This window comes from Mustela erminea, chromosome 15 (genome assembly GCF_009829155.1).
Source record: "Mustela erminea isolate mMusErm1 chromosome 15, mMusErm1.Pri, whole genome shotgun sequence".
In the NCBI taxonomy this organism is placed as follows: Eukaryota; Metazoa; Chordata; class Mammalia; order Carnivora; family Mustelidae; genus Mustela; species Mustela erminea.
This window is the reverse complement of record NC_045628.1, coordinates 59,363,918-59,383,934: the sequence shown is the minus strand read 5'-3', so window position 1 is coordinate 59,383,934 and position 20,017 is coordinate 59,363,918. Positions and strand designations below refer to the sequence as shown.

At 38.5% G+C, this 20,017-nt stretch overlaps 1 protein-coding gene across 6 annotated transcripts in view; it reads left to right on the top strand.

Moving 5' to 3' along the window:
* The first annotated feature begins 375 nt into the window (after positions 1–375).
* RCBTB2 (RCC1 and BTB domain containing protein 2) overlaps positions 376–20,017 on the top strand; it is a 43,528-nt gene continuing 23,886 nt past the window's right edge. For 4 of the 6 annotated variants that reach the window (XM_032314676.1, XM_032314674.1, XM_032314672.1 and 1 more), the window contains exons 1-2: positions 494–582; positions 16,450–16,515. In XM_032314676.1, coding sequence (XP_032170567.1) covers positions 16,474–16,515 — 42 coding nt within the window. In that variant the 5' untranslated portion in view covers positions 494–582; positions 16,450–16,473. Of the gene's footprint in view, positions 583–12,579; positions 12,679–16,449; positions 16,516–20,017 lie in introns of all 6 variants that reach the window. The other 2 variants (XM_032314673.1, XM_032314677.1) reach the window with 2 other exon arrangements.

Below are 20,017 nucleotides of genomic sequence, written 5' to 3'. Positions count from 1 at the left end.
ATTATTTCAACATTCGTGTTTGAAGGGTACACGACTTCGGCCCCACAGCAGTGAGGTGAGAAGCAGGCGGGAACCGTGCGAAGACGCGATCTGAGCTTCCCGGTGGAGAGACCACCACAAGAAAAAAGCCGAGAAAGGCTGGGGGACGCGGACTGTAGAAAAGGTTGCCCACGCACTATATGCGCGCCTCACCCTTCCGGGTCGGGCATCTCCAAATTCTCAAGCCTTTGGGGCCCAGAACCTGGAGAGAGTGGGGGTATCCCGCAGAGCGGAGATGGGCTCCCAGGGCGAGGCGGGATGCAGTCCTGGGGTCTGCTCGGATAAGACCGGGAGTACTTGGGGAAGGGGCGGGGGCGGCAGTGGGCAGCCGGGAGAGAGGAGGAGGGGCGAGGCGCCGTCGCCGGCCCCCTCCCCTCGAGTGCGCTCCCCTCCCTTCCCGTCCCCGGCCTGGCACCCGAGCGCAACCCGCCGAGGCCGGGCTGCTTCAGGGGGAGGCGCCAACTCGTCGCTGCGCCGGGTCCCCAACCGAGCAGTAACGGCGACCCAGAAGGCGGAGCGGATGCGGCTCGGGCCTGCGCTGAGGTAAGGCTACAGGATGGCGTAGGAAGTCAAGAGGGGACGCCAGGCTCGAAGCCGGCCACTCTCAGATGCCCCCAGCAAGCGGCCATTTCTCTCCGCCCCCTCACTCCGAGCTCCGGGACGCAGCGACCGCCGACGAGCAGCCCCCGGGGTTACACCCCCGCCCAGGCCTAGGGCCGAGGCGTCGCCGCGCGTGCGCACACCCGCGGGGGGGGGGGGCAGCTGGGTGCGCGACTCAGGAGATTGTCCCACCACCCAGGCCGCGGGCTCAGGCGGCGCTGCGCATGCGCGAGCCTGAGGGCGGATGTCGTGACGGGGGCGAGGGTCTTGGCTGGCCTCGCCACAGCGGAGCCTTCACCGCCTTCCGCACGCGAGGCAGGGCGTCGTCCTGGCCTGCGGGGGCGGCGGCTGCCTTAGAGTTTCTCCTTTCCTCATTCTTCGCTTCGCGTAGGCTGCTGCTGTTTTTATTTCTGTCGCCTCGACTCTAGGCTGGCGTCGGGAAAACCCATTCACCTAGCTCCTGGCCCCGAACCTGCTCCCTAACTCTCTGTAGGATGCTTTTGACCTTGGTTGCTGTGGTTGAGGGAAGGCAGGGAAAGTTTGGCTAAGCCAGGCGAAGCCGCTGTGGAGGGAGGGGAGGAGTCTCCTTAAGCCTTTATTTTAAGCCCGAAGGTATTGCTCTGCTCAGCCCCGGAAACAGAGGTTTTCAGACGCTGAAAACTTTCCAAGTGCTGCGCCTTGGCCCGAGTTGGAAGGCGAGTTTAGAGCGAACTTTTGTTTCTGTTCTTTGGGAAGTTACATAAAATGCTGGAGCAGTGCGAGTCCAGGACTGTCACAAAATGCATGTCACAGAGCTGCCGCCTACAGCTCTTGGCGGCTTAGTCTTAGAGCTGAGTGAAAGTGTGGAGTTAACGAACTGCTTTGGGACGACGCTCCTTCCCCCAGACTCAGAATGACCGTCGCTGTTTAATGTTGATAGAGCCTCATGGCTTTGCACCCTTCTAGTACCAAGTTAGAATTTGGCTTTACACCTTCGTGCGCAGTGGTACTTAGTGAAAGTCAGTGTGGTGACTTCTGAGGCTACTTGGAGCGGTTTTTAACGATGTCCTTACTGTGCTGTGTAATCTTATATGATGTGCTGATACAGACATTTGGGGGCTGGAATTGAAGAAGCTCTTATTATCAGGGAATCTGAGTACTCTAGGTGAAAGGTAATCTCTATTTCCCAGGGCATTCGGAGATACATATACACACACACACACACATACATACACAAATACATATAGATATGTGTATATATGAACGTTATTAAGTAGTAGGTAAAGGCAACTAGAGTGATACGTTCTTGCACACCCCACACACCCCACTTATACCATGCTGGCCTCATTGGGCTTGCTGGGCTTACCAAGTAGGCCTCTACCCTAGGGCCTAGGCGTTTGCTATTTCCTCCATGCTCAAAGCTCAGTTTCCCCCTCCACCCAAAAACATATGGCACCTACCTTAATCCAAGACTCAAAACAATTGCTATCACTTCAGGGAGGTGACTCAGGTCATTTAAAATAGCCACTGTTCTCTTTCCAAGCTCTTACCCTGTTCTCTTTGGCTTTATACCTATTTCTATGTGTGTGCTCTGTCTCCCCCGTATTCGGGGCACAGTAGATATTTGTTAAGTGTATAAAGGGAATTAAAATCTGACTCCAGAAATATTTTGTACTGAGTCCTCAATGTGGATTCATTCATTCTTTCATTCATTCAACAAATACTGAGTGACTATTTTCCATCAGGTTCTGTTCAGGTGTTTAAGTGAACAAGATAGACAAAGATCCCTTCCCTCTGGAGCTTAACATTTCTAGAAAAGAATGATTGATTCTAAGCATATTTGGTTATCATTTAGAAAATTATAAGTGCTATGAAATATGGAAAAGAAGAGCTGAGAAAGAGGACTAAGAGTACAGGTGTGGGTTACAATTTTATACAGCATGGTTATGTTGGGTCTGAGGATAAACTGAAGGTGATGTTCAAGACAGAGAACTAGTTTTTCAAATTATCTTTCTGGAGAAAATGTTCCTTGCCGTTCTCCAGTATAAATTTGATGGGGGCCCACAGCATGACCATTGTGACAAATAAAACCTTATTTTATATAGGTAAAACATTTTTTTTTTCCAAATTGGGTACAAATTATTCAGAATTTTATGGTTTAACCTAATATATCAAATGAAGAGACTGGGCTCTTAAGTAGAAAGGACTAGCCAAATGAATACTACAGATGTGTTCAGAAAAAGTGTATATTTTCTGCACATATTTTTGTACTTTGCGATTCTTCTTAATGTCTCTCTGATTAGTGAAAACTAGTTTTCTAAGAGAGGTCAGTTCCTTTTCTTTATTTGAAACTATGTTGAAAGGTCACCTGGTATGATATCATGTGATAAGTTATTAAATTATTAATCTTAGAGATTTCTGAATAAATCAGACAAGACTTAGAGAAAGTGGCTGATAGAGAGGAACAGTTTTAGAAAAGTGTGTCTTTTGGGCCCTTTACTTAAGTAGATTACAAACACTATATCAAAAACTATTAATCTGGAAATTATGTTGGATAACTATAAGGTACCTATGGGGTTTGTCTAAGCCTTGAGGAGTTTGTCATATTTAATTTTGGTTTTATCATTTGGCTAGAATGGAATTAAAATGCCTCTAAGGTACCACTACTTTTGAGGTTTACTGGAGTTGAATTAGTATAAATCAAAATTAACCAGACAAGAGAGATTTGAAACCAGGAGTGAAATTATCAGTGGTGCAGAATGAGATCAAAGACTCCTGTTTGAGGCTGAAAATAGAGGACTACATGGGATATTTACTTCAAAGCAGCAAATAATTTGCCTCTCTGAGAAGGATATTTATAGTATCCTTCAGTGAAAGGCAGATATCCTTTCAACTTTCATTCTCTGGAAGGAATATGTGTCTAGTTCACATGGTGATCCCATCTTAACAATATAAAAGTCTTTAGGAAATTTAAGGCATAATAGTTTTTTTCAGCATATATCTGACACTGAAGTGTGTGTCTTAGTGTCTTCAGCCTTGCTGATCTAACCTGAGCTGATATCTATTATGTATATCTCTCCATGGAAGATATTTTGAGCTAATGAGTACCAGATAGTAAGTAAATCATAAATCGATCACATTATAATATGTTTTGTATTAAATTAAATGTTTATGATACCAAACAAAATGAATCCCCCCCAAAAGGAAAACCAAAACCAAAACCAAACCAAACCAAACAAAATGAATCCCAAATGGAAATGAGCCAAGGCTAAGAAAGCCTACCATGCTGAGGGAATGTTTCTGTTGTGGGACAAAGATCTTTCACAGTTAGGATTTTTAAATTATTATTATTGTACTAGATCTATAAAGACCTAAATTTCAAATGGATTTACAGATTTTTTCAAGTACTAACTCATTTTAGCTAGTTTAACAACATAAAAACATTCGTATAGTTTATGTTGATAATTTTTCATATTTGAAAAAGGTACTTTTGCTCTGTATATTTGAAAAGGCTAACTTTAATGAGCTCAATAATCTCTTCAAACTAAATACAAGCTTCCTTGGGACTGAAGATCTGCCTTATCTCTCTTGATGAAATTCGGAAACCTTTTTACAAACATAATTAAAATAACAGTGATGTTTCTGTGTTCTAAGTCAGTTTGATGCTTATCGTAAACCTGGCAATATAATTTCTTTTGAGGTTGTACCTTTGTCATAGTTGTGCTTTTTAGTTTTTCAGTTTTGTCTGTCCTGTTTATAATTGTCTCACATTAGTTAGCAGCTGCGCAGGTATTTTACTGTTATTTGTAGTAGGCTTATCGCCTCTCATTCAAGTAGAGATAAATTATAGCTATCATCCTTTTTTACAAGTGATAATTGGGATCATGTTTTCTTGTATTTTTATCATTTATAACTTACAGATGACATATCACTTAATGGTTCAGTTAGAATGTTGGGAATCATCATTACCCCACTGACATTTACTTGGTCTGGACCTCATTAACATACTGTTACTGTAAACCGTGCTGGCATCCAAAAAGACATTAGTTTTCTTTAATGTCCTATTTCTTTGTTTATAAAAGTGGCATCAATGGTATTGCCCAGATGGGAGAATTTTGTTAAAAGCATTGAGTTCTATATTGCAAGAAAATTTTTTTATGTATTTTATTTTTCAAGCATGGCTTTAGAGTTGACCTCATATTATTAAGTTGAATTAGTTATATATTTATAGATAATTATTTTCTATAATAATGTAATGTAATGTTGCAATATGTTGTATAATATACCAAATAAAATAATGTTTATATAAGAATATATTTATATATAATAATTGTGTATATATATGTATATATACATAGGTAAAACACTGGGTTTTCTTTGCAGAAATTACCATTTTTTTTCACCATAGGAATTACTTCTAAAGAATGGTTATTAGCACTTGAAGTTCCTGGTTAATTGTAAAAATCAGTTTCCATGGAAGATGCTTTCTTCTCATAGATACAGTATGTCTAGTTTATTAAATCTTAAGGCCCACAAGTACTGTTGTGTTGGGGTAATGTTGACTTAAGCACCTGGGAGGTGGATATCTTTTTGCTCCACGTTTATTTTGTTTTTTCTCTTATGTAAGTTTGCTTTCAGCTTAGTACCTACTGCAGACACCACCTCAACATCTGTTGAATAAATTAGGCAAATGAATGTATGTCCTGTAATCAGCTTAACTTTTTATTTGGGTCAGAGGTATTACCAAGTAACATAACACATTGTCCTATTAGCAAACACACTGATTAACATTGATTACCAACAATACTTTGTATAGGCTTCTTATCATATACTTTGTGTAGGGAACTGAATAACTTGACCTGTTGTGAATTGATATGTTTCTCATGTTCAGTTATCAAAAGACTGACTTTTTATCCACCATCTCCAACTGCATAGCTATTAAGAGTGTAAGGAAAACTCTCAAAATACAAATTGCAAGATTAAGGAGTTATCTGTTCCAAACAGGGATAATTTGGAAATAAATTGTTGAACTGTACAAGTTCAAGAAAACAGATATAATCGGTTGAAATGTTGAAAGGGGTGGTCCAAAATGGCTTAGAAAAGCCCTAATCTCACCTTCTCACATAGACATACCAAATCTACAGCTACATATGGAAAAATTCCCTCTGAAAAAGACCAGAAAACTAGCTGAATAGCTACCTCACAACAAAACAGTAAAAGGGCCACGTATGCACAGTTTCACCAAAAACCCCACTGCCAGAGTGGCAACCCACAGTTGGGAAGCATTTCACAAATCTGGAACTATTTTGGTGAATGAGGGGTTTATATCCCACATCAGGCATCCCAACCCCTGGAACCTGCAATGAAGAGATGAGCTCCCCAAACATCTAGCTTTGAAAACCAATGGATCTTACATCCTGAAGACCCAAAAGGCTGTAGAGAACTTAATGGGCTCTTAATGGGCTTGCATGTAGACACAGTTGCCTTGGGAACCAGAACAAAAGCAGCAGTTTGAAAAGCACCTAGACTATATGTGAAGATTTATTTTCTAACCTTAAAGCTTCTGCTGATTGGAACTTTTTGTGGGGACAGAGGTGCTGGTGGATGCCATTTTTGCACTCTTCCTCTACCTTGATACCTTGGGCAGGCATGCCTATGTTCCTGGGTTTCATGGGACTGTAATGAACAGAGAGATAGTTCTTGGACCCCCAGTCTATTAGTGAAAAAAGCCTATTTACGTCTCCTGGTACTTTGGCCCAAGGGGCAGACTTCAGGTCTGCCACACATCTAGAGGCTACAAAGGTGCTCTCAGGGAATATAGGCTGTGGGATGCCATCTTTTTGCCTTCCCTCAGCCTCACTACAGTTTTCCAGGACCTTCCAGAAAGAAGCTTATACACTGGTCTGAAGTCCCAATTTTGACAGCTGTCACCCAGGGGACACTGCCGCATTGCCTGGTCTAGAGGTCAGCAGGGTCTATGCTTGTCTCAAAGTAATAACCAAAAAGATGTTCACCAAACTTGGGAGAAGAATGAATGTATACAGCGAGAACTTCAGCAGCAAGAGTATATGAGGAAGTACCAACTGAAGAATATAATAACTGAATTGAAAAATACATTAGATGGGGGTTCAACAACAGACTGGCTGAAGCAGAAGAAATGTTTGGTGATCAAGAAGACAGGGCAGTGGAACGCAAAGAGAGCAACAAAAAGGAAAAAAAAATTAAAAGAAAAAAATGAAGCTAGCTTAAGGAACCTATGGGACAACATAAAGTGGCATAACGTTAGCATTATAAGGGTCCCAGAAGGAGGAAAGAGAAAGTGTTAGAAAATCATGTAAAGATTAAACAACATGCTACTGACCAATGGGCCAATCAAAAAAAACCAAAGGAGAAATAAAATACATTGAGAAAAATGAAAATGGAAATATAACTATAATATAAACTATAATATAAAATATATATGACTCAGCAAAAGTAGTAGTGAGAGGGAATTTCATAGGGATTCATGCCTAGCTAAAGACATAAGAAAAATCTCAAACAATTTAACTTTTCTACTTAAAGAAGCTAGAGGAAGAACAAACAAAGCCGAATGTAGAAGAAAGGAAATAACAAAGATCAGAGTGGAAATAAACAGAGACTAAAAAGATAATAGAAAAGATCAATGAAACTAAAAGCTAGTTCTTTGGAAAGATAAACAAAATTGATAAACCTTTGGCCAGACCCATCAAGGAAAAAAAAAAAAGAGGGTTCAAAAAAAGTCAGAAATGAAAGAGCAGTTACAACTGATACCACAAATACAAAGGATCGAAAGAGACTACTAGGAAGAATTATAGCCCAACAAATTGCACAACCAAGAAGAAATGGATATTCACAGAAACTTTCTATGAGTGAATCATGAAGAAGAAGAGAATCTGAATAGACTGACTACTAGTCTGGATATTGTATTTGTCATCAAACACCTCCCAACAAATATAAGTTCATGACCCAGTGGCTTCACTGGTGAATGCTACCATTAATATCTGACCTTTTTAAACTCTCCCAAAAAATTAAGGAGGAGGGAATGCTTCCAAATGATTTTACCAAAACCAGACAAGGATACCACACATGAAAAAGAATATTACTGGCCAGTATCCCTGATGAACATAAAGGCAAAAATTTTCAACAAAATATTTGCAAATATTGCACACAGATTAGCAGATATTAGGAAATATAACATGAATTCACCAGTACATTAGAAAGATCTTATACTATAATCAAATGGGATTTATTCCAGGGATGCAAGGATGGTTCAACATTCACATGTCAATTGACATGGTACACCACATTAACAAAATAAAGGATAAAAAATATATGATCATCTCAACAGATGCAGGGAGGCATTTGACAAAGTTCAACATCTGTTTTTGAAAAACACTCTCAATAGAGTAGATATAGAGGGAATGTATTTCAACATAATAAAGGCCATATATGACAAGTCTACAGCTTATGTTGTACTAAATGGTGAAAAGCTGAAATCTTTTTCTTTAAGATTAGGTATAAGACAAGGATGCCCACTTTTGCCATTTTTATTCAACGTAGTATCAGAAGTCCTAGAGCAATTAGGCAAGAAAAGGAAATAGAAAGCATCCAAACTGGAAAGAAAGATGTAAGCCTTTCATAATTTGTGACATGATTTTATACATAGAAAACCTTAAAGATACCACCAAAAAACTCTAGTTTTTTATTTCAATAAAGAATGTATAAATGGGGCGCCTGGGTGGCTCAGTGGGTTAAAGCCTCTGCCTTCGGCTTAGGTCATTATCCCAGGGTCCTGGGATCGAGTCCCGCATCGGGCTCTCTGCTCAGCAGGGAGCCTGCTTCCCTTCCTCTCTCTCTCTGCCTGTCTCTCTGCCTACTTGTGATCTCTCTCTGTCAAATAGATAAATAAAAATCTTAAAAAAAAAAAAAAAGAATGTATAAATGAATTCAGTGAAGTATTAAATCAACATAAAAGTATAAAATCAACATACAAAAATCTGTTGCATTTCTATACACTAACAACAAACTATGAGAAAGAGAAATTAAGCAAATCCCATTTACAATTGCATCAAAAAACGCTTAGGAATAAATTTAAACAAGAAGGTGAAAGACCTATGTGTTGAAAACTATAAGACATTTATGGAAGAAATTGAAGAAGACACAAATAAGTGCAAAGATATTCCATGCTCATGGGTAGAAAGAATTAATATTGCTAAAATGTCCCCATTACCCAAAGCAATATATAGATTCAATGCAATTCCTATCAAAGTCCCAATGGCACTTTTCACAGAAGTAGAACATATAATCCTAAAATTTGTAGGGAACCACAAAAGACTCTGGATAGCCAAAGCAATCTTGAGAAAGGAGGACAAAATTAGAGGTATCATGCTTTCTGATTTTAGACTATATTATGAAGCCATAGTAATCAAACAGTCTGATACTGGTATAAGAACAGACACCTAGATCAATGGAAGAGAATAGAGAGCCATATGTATATATGTTCAATTAATTTACAACAAGGATGCAAGAATATACAATGGTCATTAAGACAGCCTCTTTAATAAATGATGTTGGGAAAACTGAATAGGTACATGCAAAAGAATGAAACTAGACTACTTATATTACACAATATGCAAAAATCAACTCAAAATCGATTAAAAACTAAAATGTAAAGCATGAAACCATGAAACTAAAAGAAAACATAGGCCCTAAGCCTCTTGACATTGGTCTTGGCATATGACTGTAAAAGCAAAAATAAACAAGTGAACTACATCAAACTAAAAAGCTGTTGCACAACAAAGGAAACCATCTACAAAATGAAAAGGCAGCCTATAGAATGGGAGAAAATATTTGCAAATTATTTATCTGATAAGGAGTTAATATTCAAAAAATATAAAGAACTCCTACAACTCAATAGCAAATAAACAGACAATCCAATTAAAAATGGACAGGATTTGATGAGACATTTTTCCAAAGGAAACATACAGATGGCCAACAGGCACAGGAAAAGATGTCAACATCACAAATCGTCAGGGAAATGCAAGTCAAAACCACAATGACATGTCACTTCACACCTGTTAGAATGGCTGTTCACAGTAAGCCAAGAGGGGCGCCTGCGTGCCTTGGTGGATTAAAGCCTCCCAGAGTTCTGGGATCGAGCCCCACATCCGGCTCTCCACTCGGCAGGGATCCTGCTTCTTCCTCTCTCTCTGCCTGCCTCTCTGCCTACTTGTGATCTCTGTCTGTCAAATAAATAAATAAAATCTTTAAAAAAAAAAAACAAAACACTAAGCCAAGAAATAACAGGTGTTGGCAAGGTTGTGAAAAGGGAACACTTGTGCTTTATTGGGAATGTCAGTTGGTAAAGCCACTATGGAAAACGAGGTTTCTCAAAAAATTTAAATCACATATGATCCAGTAATTCCATCTCTGGGTAGTTACTGAAAGGAAATAAAAAGAGTAATTTGAAAAGATATATTCACCCCTATGTTGATTGCAGCATTATTTACAATAGCCAACATATAGAAACAACCTATGTGTCCACAGGTGGATAAATCGATAAAGAAGGTGTGGTATATATATACATAGTGGAATATTGCTCAACCATATTTCTTGCCATTTGTGACAATATGAATGGACTTAGAGGTCACTATACTAAGTGAAGTAAATCAGAGAAAGGCAACAACTGTATGATTTCACTGACATGTGGAATCGAAGAAACAAACAAAAGTCATGGATATGGAGAACAGAGTGGTGGTTGCCAGCAGTGACGAGCGTTTGGGGGAAGGATGAAATCGGTGAAGGGGCTTGGGAGGTAGACTTCAAGGTATGACATGAGTAGGTCAAGGTGTGCTTCATGCTGGCTATGGTCAATAATATCGTGGGTGCATATTTAAATGTTGCCAGGAGAGTTCTTGTCACAAGAAAAAACAAGAAAAACCAACCATCTTTTTAAAAGATTTTATTTATTTGTGAGAGGGAGGGAGAGAGAGAGAGTGAGCACAAGTAGGAGGAGCAGCAGGCAGAGGGAGAAGTAGGATCCCCACTGAGCAAGGAGTCTGGTGCCCTGTGGAGCTCCAGCCAAGAACCCTGGGATCATGACCTGAGCCGAAGGCAGACACAATCAACTGAGCTACCTAGGTGCTCCTCTTTTTCAAGTTTTTATTTAAATTCCAGTTATCAAACAGTGTAATATTAGTTTCAGGTGTAGAATTTAGTGATTCTCACTTACATACAACGCCCAGTGCTCATCACAAGTGCATTCCTTAATGCCCATCACCCATTTAACCCCATCCTACCACCCAGTTCCCTCCAGCAACTCTGTCTGTTCTCTATAGCTAAGAGTTTGTTTTCAGGTTTGCCTCTCTTTTTCCGCCGTTATGTTCATTTGTTTTGTTTCTTCAAATCCACATTTGAGTGAAATTTTATGGTATTTGTTTTTCTCTAAGTTTACATAGCATAATACTCTATAGCTCCATCCACATCATTGCAAATGGCAAGATTTCATCCTTTTTGTGGTTAACTAATATTCCAGTGTATATATACCCCATATTCTTTACCCATTCATCAGTCAGCATTGTCCAAGCTATAAGGCAGGGCTTATTAGTGATCCTCAAATTATTTTAGTAGGTTGAGACCAGCATTTTCTTTTAAAAATGAAATAGGAAAGGATAAAATAGGACAGAGTCAGGGTAGAATAAAATAGAGTAAGATAGGAAAAATAGAAAAGAAGATATCCCTTAGCACCTCATACAATACGGCTAAGAATTATTTTGTGAGACTTTTGTTTCAGGTACATATATGTGTCAAAAAAGACTGAATGAAAGGCACACTGCTCTGACCTAAATGTTGTTGAGTTACTCTTTGAAGTGACTACACCAGTTTATGTTTCTTATGGCAGGATGGTTATGCTATTGATCTGCATCCTCACTAACACTAGGAATTGTCCCTTTAATTTTGCAGATGTGACAGGTGAGATCTATTTCATTGTGATTGCATTTCTATGGTAAATTTGAGCATCTTTTAATATGTTTATTAGTTATTTCTGTGACTTGTCTTGTCTTTGGCCCATTTCTAAATTGGATTGCTTGGGTTTTTTTTCTTACTGATTTTTAGGTATTCTTATCTATTCCAGCTGCAAATCCTCTGCGAGCCACCAGTTATATATGTTGAAAATACCTTCTCCCATTCTGTGACGTGTTTCCCTTTGTTCATTTTGTCTTTTAGTATGCCATATTTCTAAAGTTTTAATGTAGTAAATTTCTTTTTTTTTCAGTCTTTTCTTTTAAATTTCAGGCTTTTCTTGTGGTTTATGCTTTTGTATCTTATTTAAGACATCTTTCCCAGCCCTGAGGTCACAAAGATGTTTTCTATACTTTCTTCCAAAAATTTCAAAGTTTTGCTTTTTTTACATTCAAGATGACTTCCTTTACATTTCTATATTGTCATACTACAAATTAAACTTTTTTGGGGGACACTTGGATGGCTCAGTAAGTCAAGTGTCTGCCTTTGACTCAGGTCATGATCGCTGGGTCCCGGGATTGAGTCCCACTTCGGGCTCTTTGCTCAGTGGGGAGCCTGCTTCTCCCTCTGCCTGCCGCTGCTCCTCCTTGTGCTCTCTCTCTCCAACAACAACAACAACAACAAAGAGTATGCTTACAGTTTTTTTAGTATCTGTTTTTTTTCATATGTTACAGTGTCCAAATTGTTGAAGAATGGTCCTAAAACTTACCACATAAAGTTATAAATGTTATATAAGGGTTATAATGTGTAATAATTGCTTTTTAATAATTGAGCACCTCTATTGCTACTTTTTAATAATAGAGCTAATAGGATTTTGAACTATATATCTATAATGTTATCTTTTTAAAGTTGCAAGATGGTATATTTTTTTCTTTTCTGTTTTTTTGTAATAGAATTTATTTATGCATTTATGTTTTTCAGTCACATTAACTTTATCCTAGAAGACAACTTTACAAGGATCTAGAAGGAGCAGGATTAAAGATGACTGAATACAGGGCTCCAGAAATTTAAAACAATCAGGTACAAAAATTTTGGATGGAACAGTCCCAGCCGGTCAGTACAAAATAAAACGGGAAGGTACACAGGAAAGCTTAAAATATCCTTGCACTGTAGGGGAGGGTCCAGGAGAGGAGTTTTGAAATTGTCCTGGGTTCAGAATCTGGCTCTAACCCTGACTGGTAGGTGATGGTTGGTCAAGTTTTTGAAACATATCTGTAAAATGGAGGCAATGACCTCATCTGCCACTTTTGGCTACTATGAAGTTTAATGAGATAATATAAGGCCCTTAATACCTGGTACAGGCTAACTATTTATTTTAACTGTTATTATTATTGCTGCTGTTATTTAGAGTTTATAGATGTGGTATTCTTTATGTATATTGTGGATTTTTAAGAAGTGTATGTTGATGTACTGCTATAACATTGATATTAGTAATAGCCTGGTGAGGGGTGCCTTGGTGGCTCAGTCTGTTAAGCATCTGACTCTTGATTTCGGCCAGGTCATGATGTCAAGGTTGTGAGATCAAGCCATGCATTAGGCTCTATGCTCAGCACATACACTCTGCTTAATATTCTCTCCCTCTCCTTCTGCCCCTCCTATCTTCCCCCTGCTCACACACATACTCTCTCTCTCTCAGTAATAATAATAATAACCTGGTAAAATCATATAGATAACAGGAGAAGATAACTATAATCCTTACATATATTCCATAAACTATTTCTCAAGTTGTGCAAATTGGAGAAGCTAGTTTTCTCTATTATGTTTGATCACATTGAAATAATGTTAGGAAAAAAAATCCAACTACTTTCCATAATGCTAGAGAATTCAACAGTTTTTTCATAGTATTGTACAATAGTAATTATTCTTGAATAATTTTTAAATCTTCAACAACATTCTGGCCAATAAAGATGAAATTATACTAATGTTATATTTAGCCTTAATTGAATTTTAGAAATGTTATTTTTTAAATAAAAAAACAGGATTAAAAATTTAATTAAATTTAATTAAATTTTAAATTAAAAAAATTTAATTAAAAAATTTTTAAAAACCAGGATTTTAAAATGAAAACAAAAAACAGGATATTCAACTGATTAAAGAAAAAAAACTCTGTTAACTGATAAGGACTGATTTCCAGGAGATATTGTTAAATTAAAAAAAACAAAAACAAAAACAAATTGCTAGAGTATATCAGGTATGCTATTTTTTGTGTAAAGAAGAATTAGGAAATAAAAACACAGACACGTATCTGCCTATTTTTTTTTTAAGATTTTGTTTATTTATTTGCCAGAGATCACAAGTAGGCAGGGGGGTAGGGAGAAGCAGGCTCCCTGCTGAGCAGAGAGCCGGATGTGGGGCTTGATCCCAGGATCCTAGGATCATGACCAGAGCTGAAGGCAGACCCAGGCGCCCATCTGCCTAGTTTTGGAAAAAGAAAAAGTAAGAATAAACCAGAAACCAGTAATGGTAGGGCGATGGGAAGGGAAACAACAATCCAGGATTGCTGTTCTAGGATCTTAGTGTATTAGCAAGATTTCCCTTCTCCTAGGAACAAAAATGGCCTACATTACAATGAGGGGCAGTGACAGCTCATCTGTGGTCCCTTTTTCTCCTATTTATTTCCTTTTTTTTTTCTTTTCCCTTTGACTTCCCTTTGATCTTAGTGTATTAGCAAGATTTCCCTTCTCATAGGAACAAAAATGGCCTACATTATAATAAGGGACAGTGACAGCTCATCTTTGGTCCCTTTTCTTCCTATTTATTTCCTTTTTTTTTTCTTCCCTTTGACTTCCCTTCTTCTACTCTTTTTCCTCTTCTCTTCTACTTTCATTTTTCCCCCTCCCCTCCTTTTATTTCTTGTTCTAGTAAACCTGGAGTAGATGTGGAAAATGTCGTTCCAATTAGGATGAAACAGAAAGAAAAGAACCTCAATACAAAAAGCTGTATTCAAAGAATGCTTTCAACCAATATATAGTCTTGTGTTCTTCTCCAAACCATGTCCTGCGGTGGTTAGAGCAGTGAATGAGTCATGGTTGCCTCTCAAACAGCTTGCAAATTAATAGACAAGACAGATCATGTAGGGATAACTGTCACATGAAATTATCTTTCCATATTGGAACTAGATCAAGTTTTATAGGTTTACAAGTGAGAAGAGTCCAAGTAATTCTTTTAAAAACAAGTATATCTTTTCTAGACGTTAGAAATAATGATTTTGGGGGCACCTGGGTGCTAAGTTGATTACTGAACTCTTGATTCTGGCTCAGGGCATTATCTTAGGGTGGTGAGATCGAGCCCCACCTCAGGCTCCTCACTCAGCGTGCAGTCTGCTTTTGAGATTCTGTCCCTCTCCCTCTGCCCTTCTCCCTGCTCATACTCTCTAAGTAAATAGATAGATAGATAAATAAATAAATAAATGTTAAAAAGAAAGAAATAATGATTTGTATCAGTTGCCACAGTTTGAGCTATAATTATTCTAAATATATTATTATTCCTTATATTCTGAGAGAACTTTTTATAGCTGAGGAAAACAAAATTTTACCAGTATCCTCATGGATATATAAAACATTGATAAGGAACATTGTTAAGACTTGACCTTATATTGATTATTGTTTTTATCTGTCTATTATAAGGTTCTAATTGCCTGTAGATAATATCAAAATAAAATGTTCTGATGTTAATCCTTGAAATGTGGATTGTATTTGAGCACATAGAATCCCAACTAATAAATCAGAAATATCAAAATTATTATTATTATTTTAAAGATTTTATTTATTTATTTGACAGAGATCACAAGTAGGCAAAGAGGCAGAGAAAGAGGGAGAGAGAGAGAAAGAGAGAGAGAGAAGGGAAGCAGCCTCCCCACTGAGCAGAGAGCCCGACAGAGAGTTGGGCTTGATCCGAGGACCCTGAGATCATGACCTGAGCCGAAGGCAGAGGCTTTAACCCAATGAAGCACCCAGGTGCCCCAGGGATATCAAAATTATTAAATAAGATTTCATTCAATTGCTTTTGGGAGGAGAGAGAATATTTATTTATATTTATTTTTAGGGATGAGATAGTCAACTAGGTAATGATTGAATCACAGTCCAGACCTGACCTGCAAGAAATATTAAAGGGAATCCTTTGAGCAAAGAGAGAGCCCATGCCGTGGCTCTTTTGGTAGAGCTTCTTCTATGGTTACTTTTATGTGGTAGAAAGTAATCTTCATAGCGATGATTCATTAAGGCAAGAACATTGAGTGCTGCTGCTGCAAACTTGATGGCTGTTGTTGCAGATTTGTTGTTAAGGTCTAGGATAAACAAAGCTCTATTCATTCTTCATCCTTTCATTTTTTCATTCATTCCTCACCCCACGTCCCTCAGTTTAGCAAATCATATACTCTTCAGTGGAGCTGAGAACTGATAAGTCTGCTCTTCACAGTGATTTGGAACTTTCCAATCCCAGAGGAAATTTGACCAAGGTCTAAAATTTATTTTTTCTTATCTGTAGTAGGTCAACTGTAAAAAGAAAATTTTCTACTTATTTCCTTATAGATTTAAGAATCTTCATTTATCCTGGGATTACCTATCCAGACCTCTGCAGGAGGATTCCCATAAGAGACCATATGATAGTTCCAGAACAGTTAAAACACCTTTAGCTATTAACTCTCATGCCTAAACCTTAATTTTCTTATCATCCCTTCACCATATTTGAGCTTAGCTTATTTTCTTTGTTAATTGGAAGAAAAATCATTTTAACCTGCCTAGTTTCATCTGACATATGGGATCCTGATTTTACCACATACTTTTTCCTTAGGGGACTGCACAGGACTGAGTCCATATGGAAGAAGAGCTTTCCCTTTCCTATGGAGAAAGTGGCAAGGTTAGAAGAAAACATACAAACATGCCTTTGGCATGTGTACTTTCTGTTGCATGAAACATGTATCAAACATCTACTGGTCACCCAACAGGAAGATGAGGGAGATAGCATCTGTCTTTGAGGGGCTCACGATATAGTGGCTCAGATGCAAACAGATAATTATCGTGGGTAATATAGCATGCTACAGGGGCCAGCAGAAAGCTGTGGGTATTTGCTGAGAGATAGAGCAGGGTTCCCAGAAACGGTGCTCTTGGAGCTTTCACAGATAGCACTGTCCTGCAAAAGGATCTGAGTTGAATAATGTTTACTTCATTGCCAGAGACTTAACAGAATTATAAAATACCTAATCTTGGATGACATAGTCTTAATTCATCATAGATATTCTTTGACTTATTCCTTCTCCTTCACAGCTCAACATTACAGTCAACCAGCTTAACTCCTGTGTATCCTACTCATGTTAAAATTTCACATCTTTCAGCATGCATGTTGATTTCTGTCTTGCGTTAATTTTATTAAATTGACACAATATCTGTTCTTCACTGTTAGCAGCTTGATACTAATTGCCACTATTAATTTTCATTTTTCTGTTTTCTGCTGTTTTTAAATAAAGTATGGTCAAAACACAATAAAAGATGTAAATAATTATATGGTCAAAACACAATGAAAGATATAAATAATTATAAAAAGCCAGCATAGTTTACAAAGAGGGCACAACATCTGAAACCAAACCATGGCATTACCGTGTGCTGACTTGAAGTGTTCATTTGTGAGCCCTTAAAGCAAAATAGAAAATTAGCTTACAAAGTAATGTATAGAACTTGAGAATCTTCTAAAATGTTAATAGAAAAATTCCTAATTTTTCCCAGGAAGAACAGATTTTGTAAAATACAAGAGAGGAACAGAATTAGCGATGAAATGACTATTACATATAAAGTGTTGCATTGCCAGAAAGTCCTCCAAAGGCAAGGGGTTGGTGGGTTTCTTAAAATAACTTCTTTGTTAGTCATGCTCAACAGGTAATTTTGGTTCTATTTCTATGTGCTGTATTTTAAATGTAATTGTGACAACTTAGTTGTCTAGAGTTGAGTGAAGTATCATAATATGTTCAGTTCTTCATTTGGGTGGAGAAGCAGAATTCTATAGGTAGCCCATACTCAAAGGAGTAATAAAATGCATCTTGGTCTCTAATTTTATGGAGCTGTGTTTCCTTAATTATATTTTCCTTGAGCTAATATTAAAATTTTGCCACTTTGCATTTCTCAAACAGAGGCCAGTGAAAGATGGGGGAGAGAGGCTGGATGTAAAGGAAAGTAAAGGAAAGCTGGTCAGGGAATAGTTACTGCCTATAGTAGTAGTACGAGCAGGAAGGAGAGTTACCTGGGCCAAATTAGGACTGAATTCTAGAGCTACGGTCTTGAAGACTTAACGTGTGTGCTGTTAAGCTCTCACTCCCTGGTAGTGCTTTTTCCCCATGCAGATTTTTTTGTTGCTTGCCCTTGGCTCTGGCTCAGTGGGTCCCTTACTTAATCAGTTGGGCACAAAGGTGGTTGGGTGCCTTTTGCAGAGATGGCTATTGTCATGTAGGGTGGCTGTTTCTCCCCTAGAAGCTGTGTGTGAATCCTATGTCACCTCCATTCTTGTTATATATACAAAGTCTCCACATTACATACAATATATGTACATGTTTGCAATATATGTAATGTGTACAGCGATGTACACTCATGAGTGTGTTGTAGAGAAATATTTTTCTTCTGAGAACACAGATGCTACAGTTCCTTGAGATGGATAGGAAGTATTTACCTCTGAAGAGTGTAAATGTATGCCTTTTACAAATTAAGTCATAAGTTCTTCCAAGAAATAACTCCCCCACAAGACTTAGAAAACAAAATTTTTTTTGATGATTCACCTCCAGGAGCCAGCTTTCTGACAGACATTTAAAAGCAGTGTATTCACACCTCCGTTGTACCCAGGTTATATTGTAAGTATTCGTTTTCTGTTAAATTGTGAGCTCCTTGAAGGGAGTGATTGTGTTGCATTTTTATACCTTTCGTATCTGGCCCTTAATACATGATCAGTGATACTGTCACACCTGATGTTCTTTTGACTTTAATGTTCTTTTGACCTTTAATGGATGTATGACTCAGGTAACACTTCAACACACACGCACGCATGCACACACACACTAAAATCCCTGTGGTTAGTAGAGTCATGGGGTGGGTACTAGAGGTTTGGTACAAGTGAGTCAGAAAGAAAGTTCATAACCAATGATTTGTAGACAGATGTTTTAGGAGCTTGTTGGATTTACCACCTGCTTCTAGGCATCTAAGAAAACCACTGGATTTTTGTAGCAGGGCAGGTTGAAATCCAAAAATCTGCTTGAAAGGAGAAAATGAGGTGGGAATGCTTGTTTTCTCTTTGTATATTGCTGTCCGCCCTGTTCATGGAAGGTAGCCCACAGTGTGTATTCTTGCCTTGTTCGTTAAGGACTGGATGAGAACAGCCAAAGCCTTGCAATTGTAGGCTAGATCTTCCAGTGGTATAACTTTATATGTGAACTTTTTTTCTCTGCAACATGTGCTATATGGAAAGCAGTCTTTAGAAGCAAGTGATCTTGGAAGATTACTTAGTCTTCCTCTGCCTCAGTTTCCTTGTATTTAAAATGAGGATGGCAGTATCTATGCCCTGTATTTGTAAAGATTAGAAATAATATGTAAGAATTTTTTTAACTAGCACACTAGTTCATCTATAAATATTTGATGCCACATCCCAAACATTGTTCTTTTTAAAATTTATAGACTTAAATAGGAAAAAAAATAAAAATGCAGACCCCAGAGAAGATAAGATTCCTTCGTGATGTAAGGAGGTGGGTGATTTATGGTAGATTGGACTAAAAGCTAACATAATGAGAGATCCTGCCCTTAGCTCTATAGTGGCCTTGGGTGCTGCCCAAAAGATAACCAAGGACTTCATTCTCCAGACAGGGTCTTAGAGCTTGAGTGGCATGCTGAGGGCAGCGTCTGGCTTTGGCATCAGGGGAGCTCATCCTGCTTCAGGCGCTGCCATTAACTCAGGAAGATTCTGTTTACAGTTACAGGCTGCTTGCCCTCTGTATTCGTTTCTTAGGGCTGCCTTCACCACAAACCGGGTGACTTAAAGCCATAGACATTTATTCTTTTATAGTTCTGGAGACTAAAAGTCTGAAATTAAGGGGCCAGCAGGGCCATACTTCTTGAAGGCTCTGGGGAAGAAGCCTTCCTTTCTTCTTCCCAGCTTCTGGAGGTTTCTGTCAGTTCTTGGGGGTTCCTGGACCTGGAAGTGGTTGCTCCAGTCTCTGCCTCTGTGACCATGTGGGCTCCTTCGCATGGTGTGTTGCTTAATTTGTGTCAGCTTGAGTGGGCCACTGGTGCCAGATTAAATGCTGCTTCTGTGTGTGTGTGTGTGTGTGTGTGTGTGTGTTTCTAGAAGAGTTTCTGAATTGGGAACTCAGTAAATGGTTTGCCCTCCC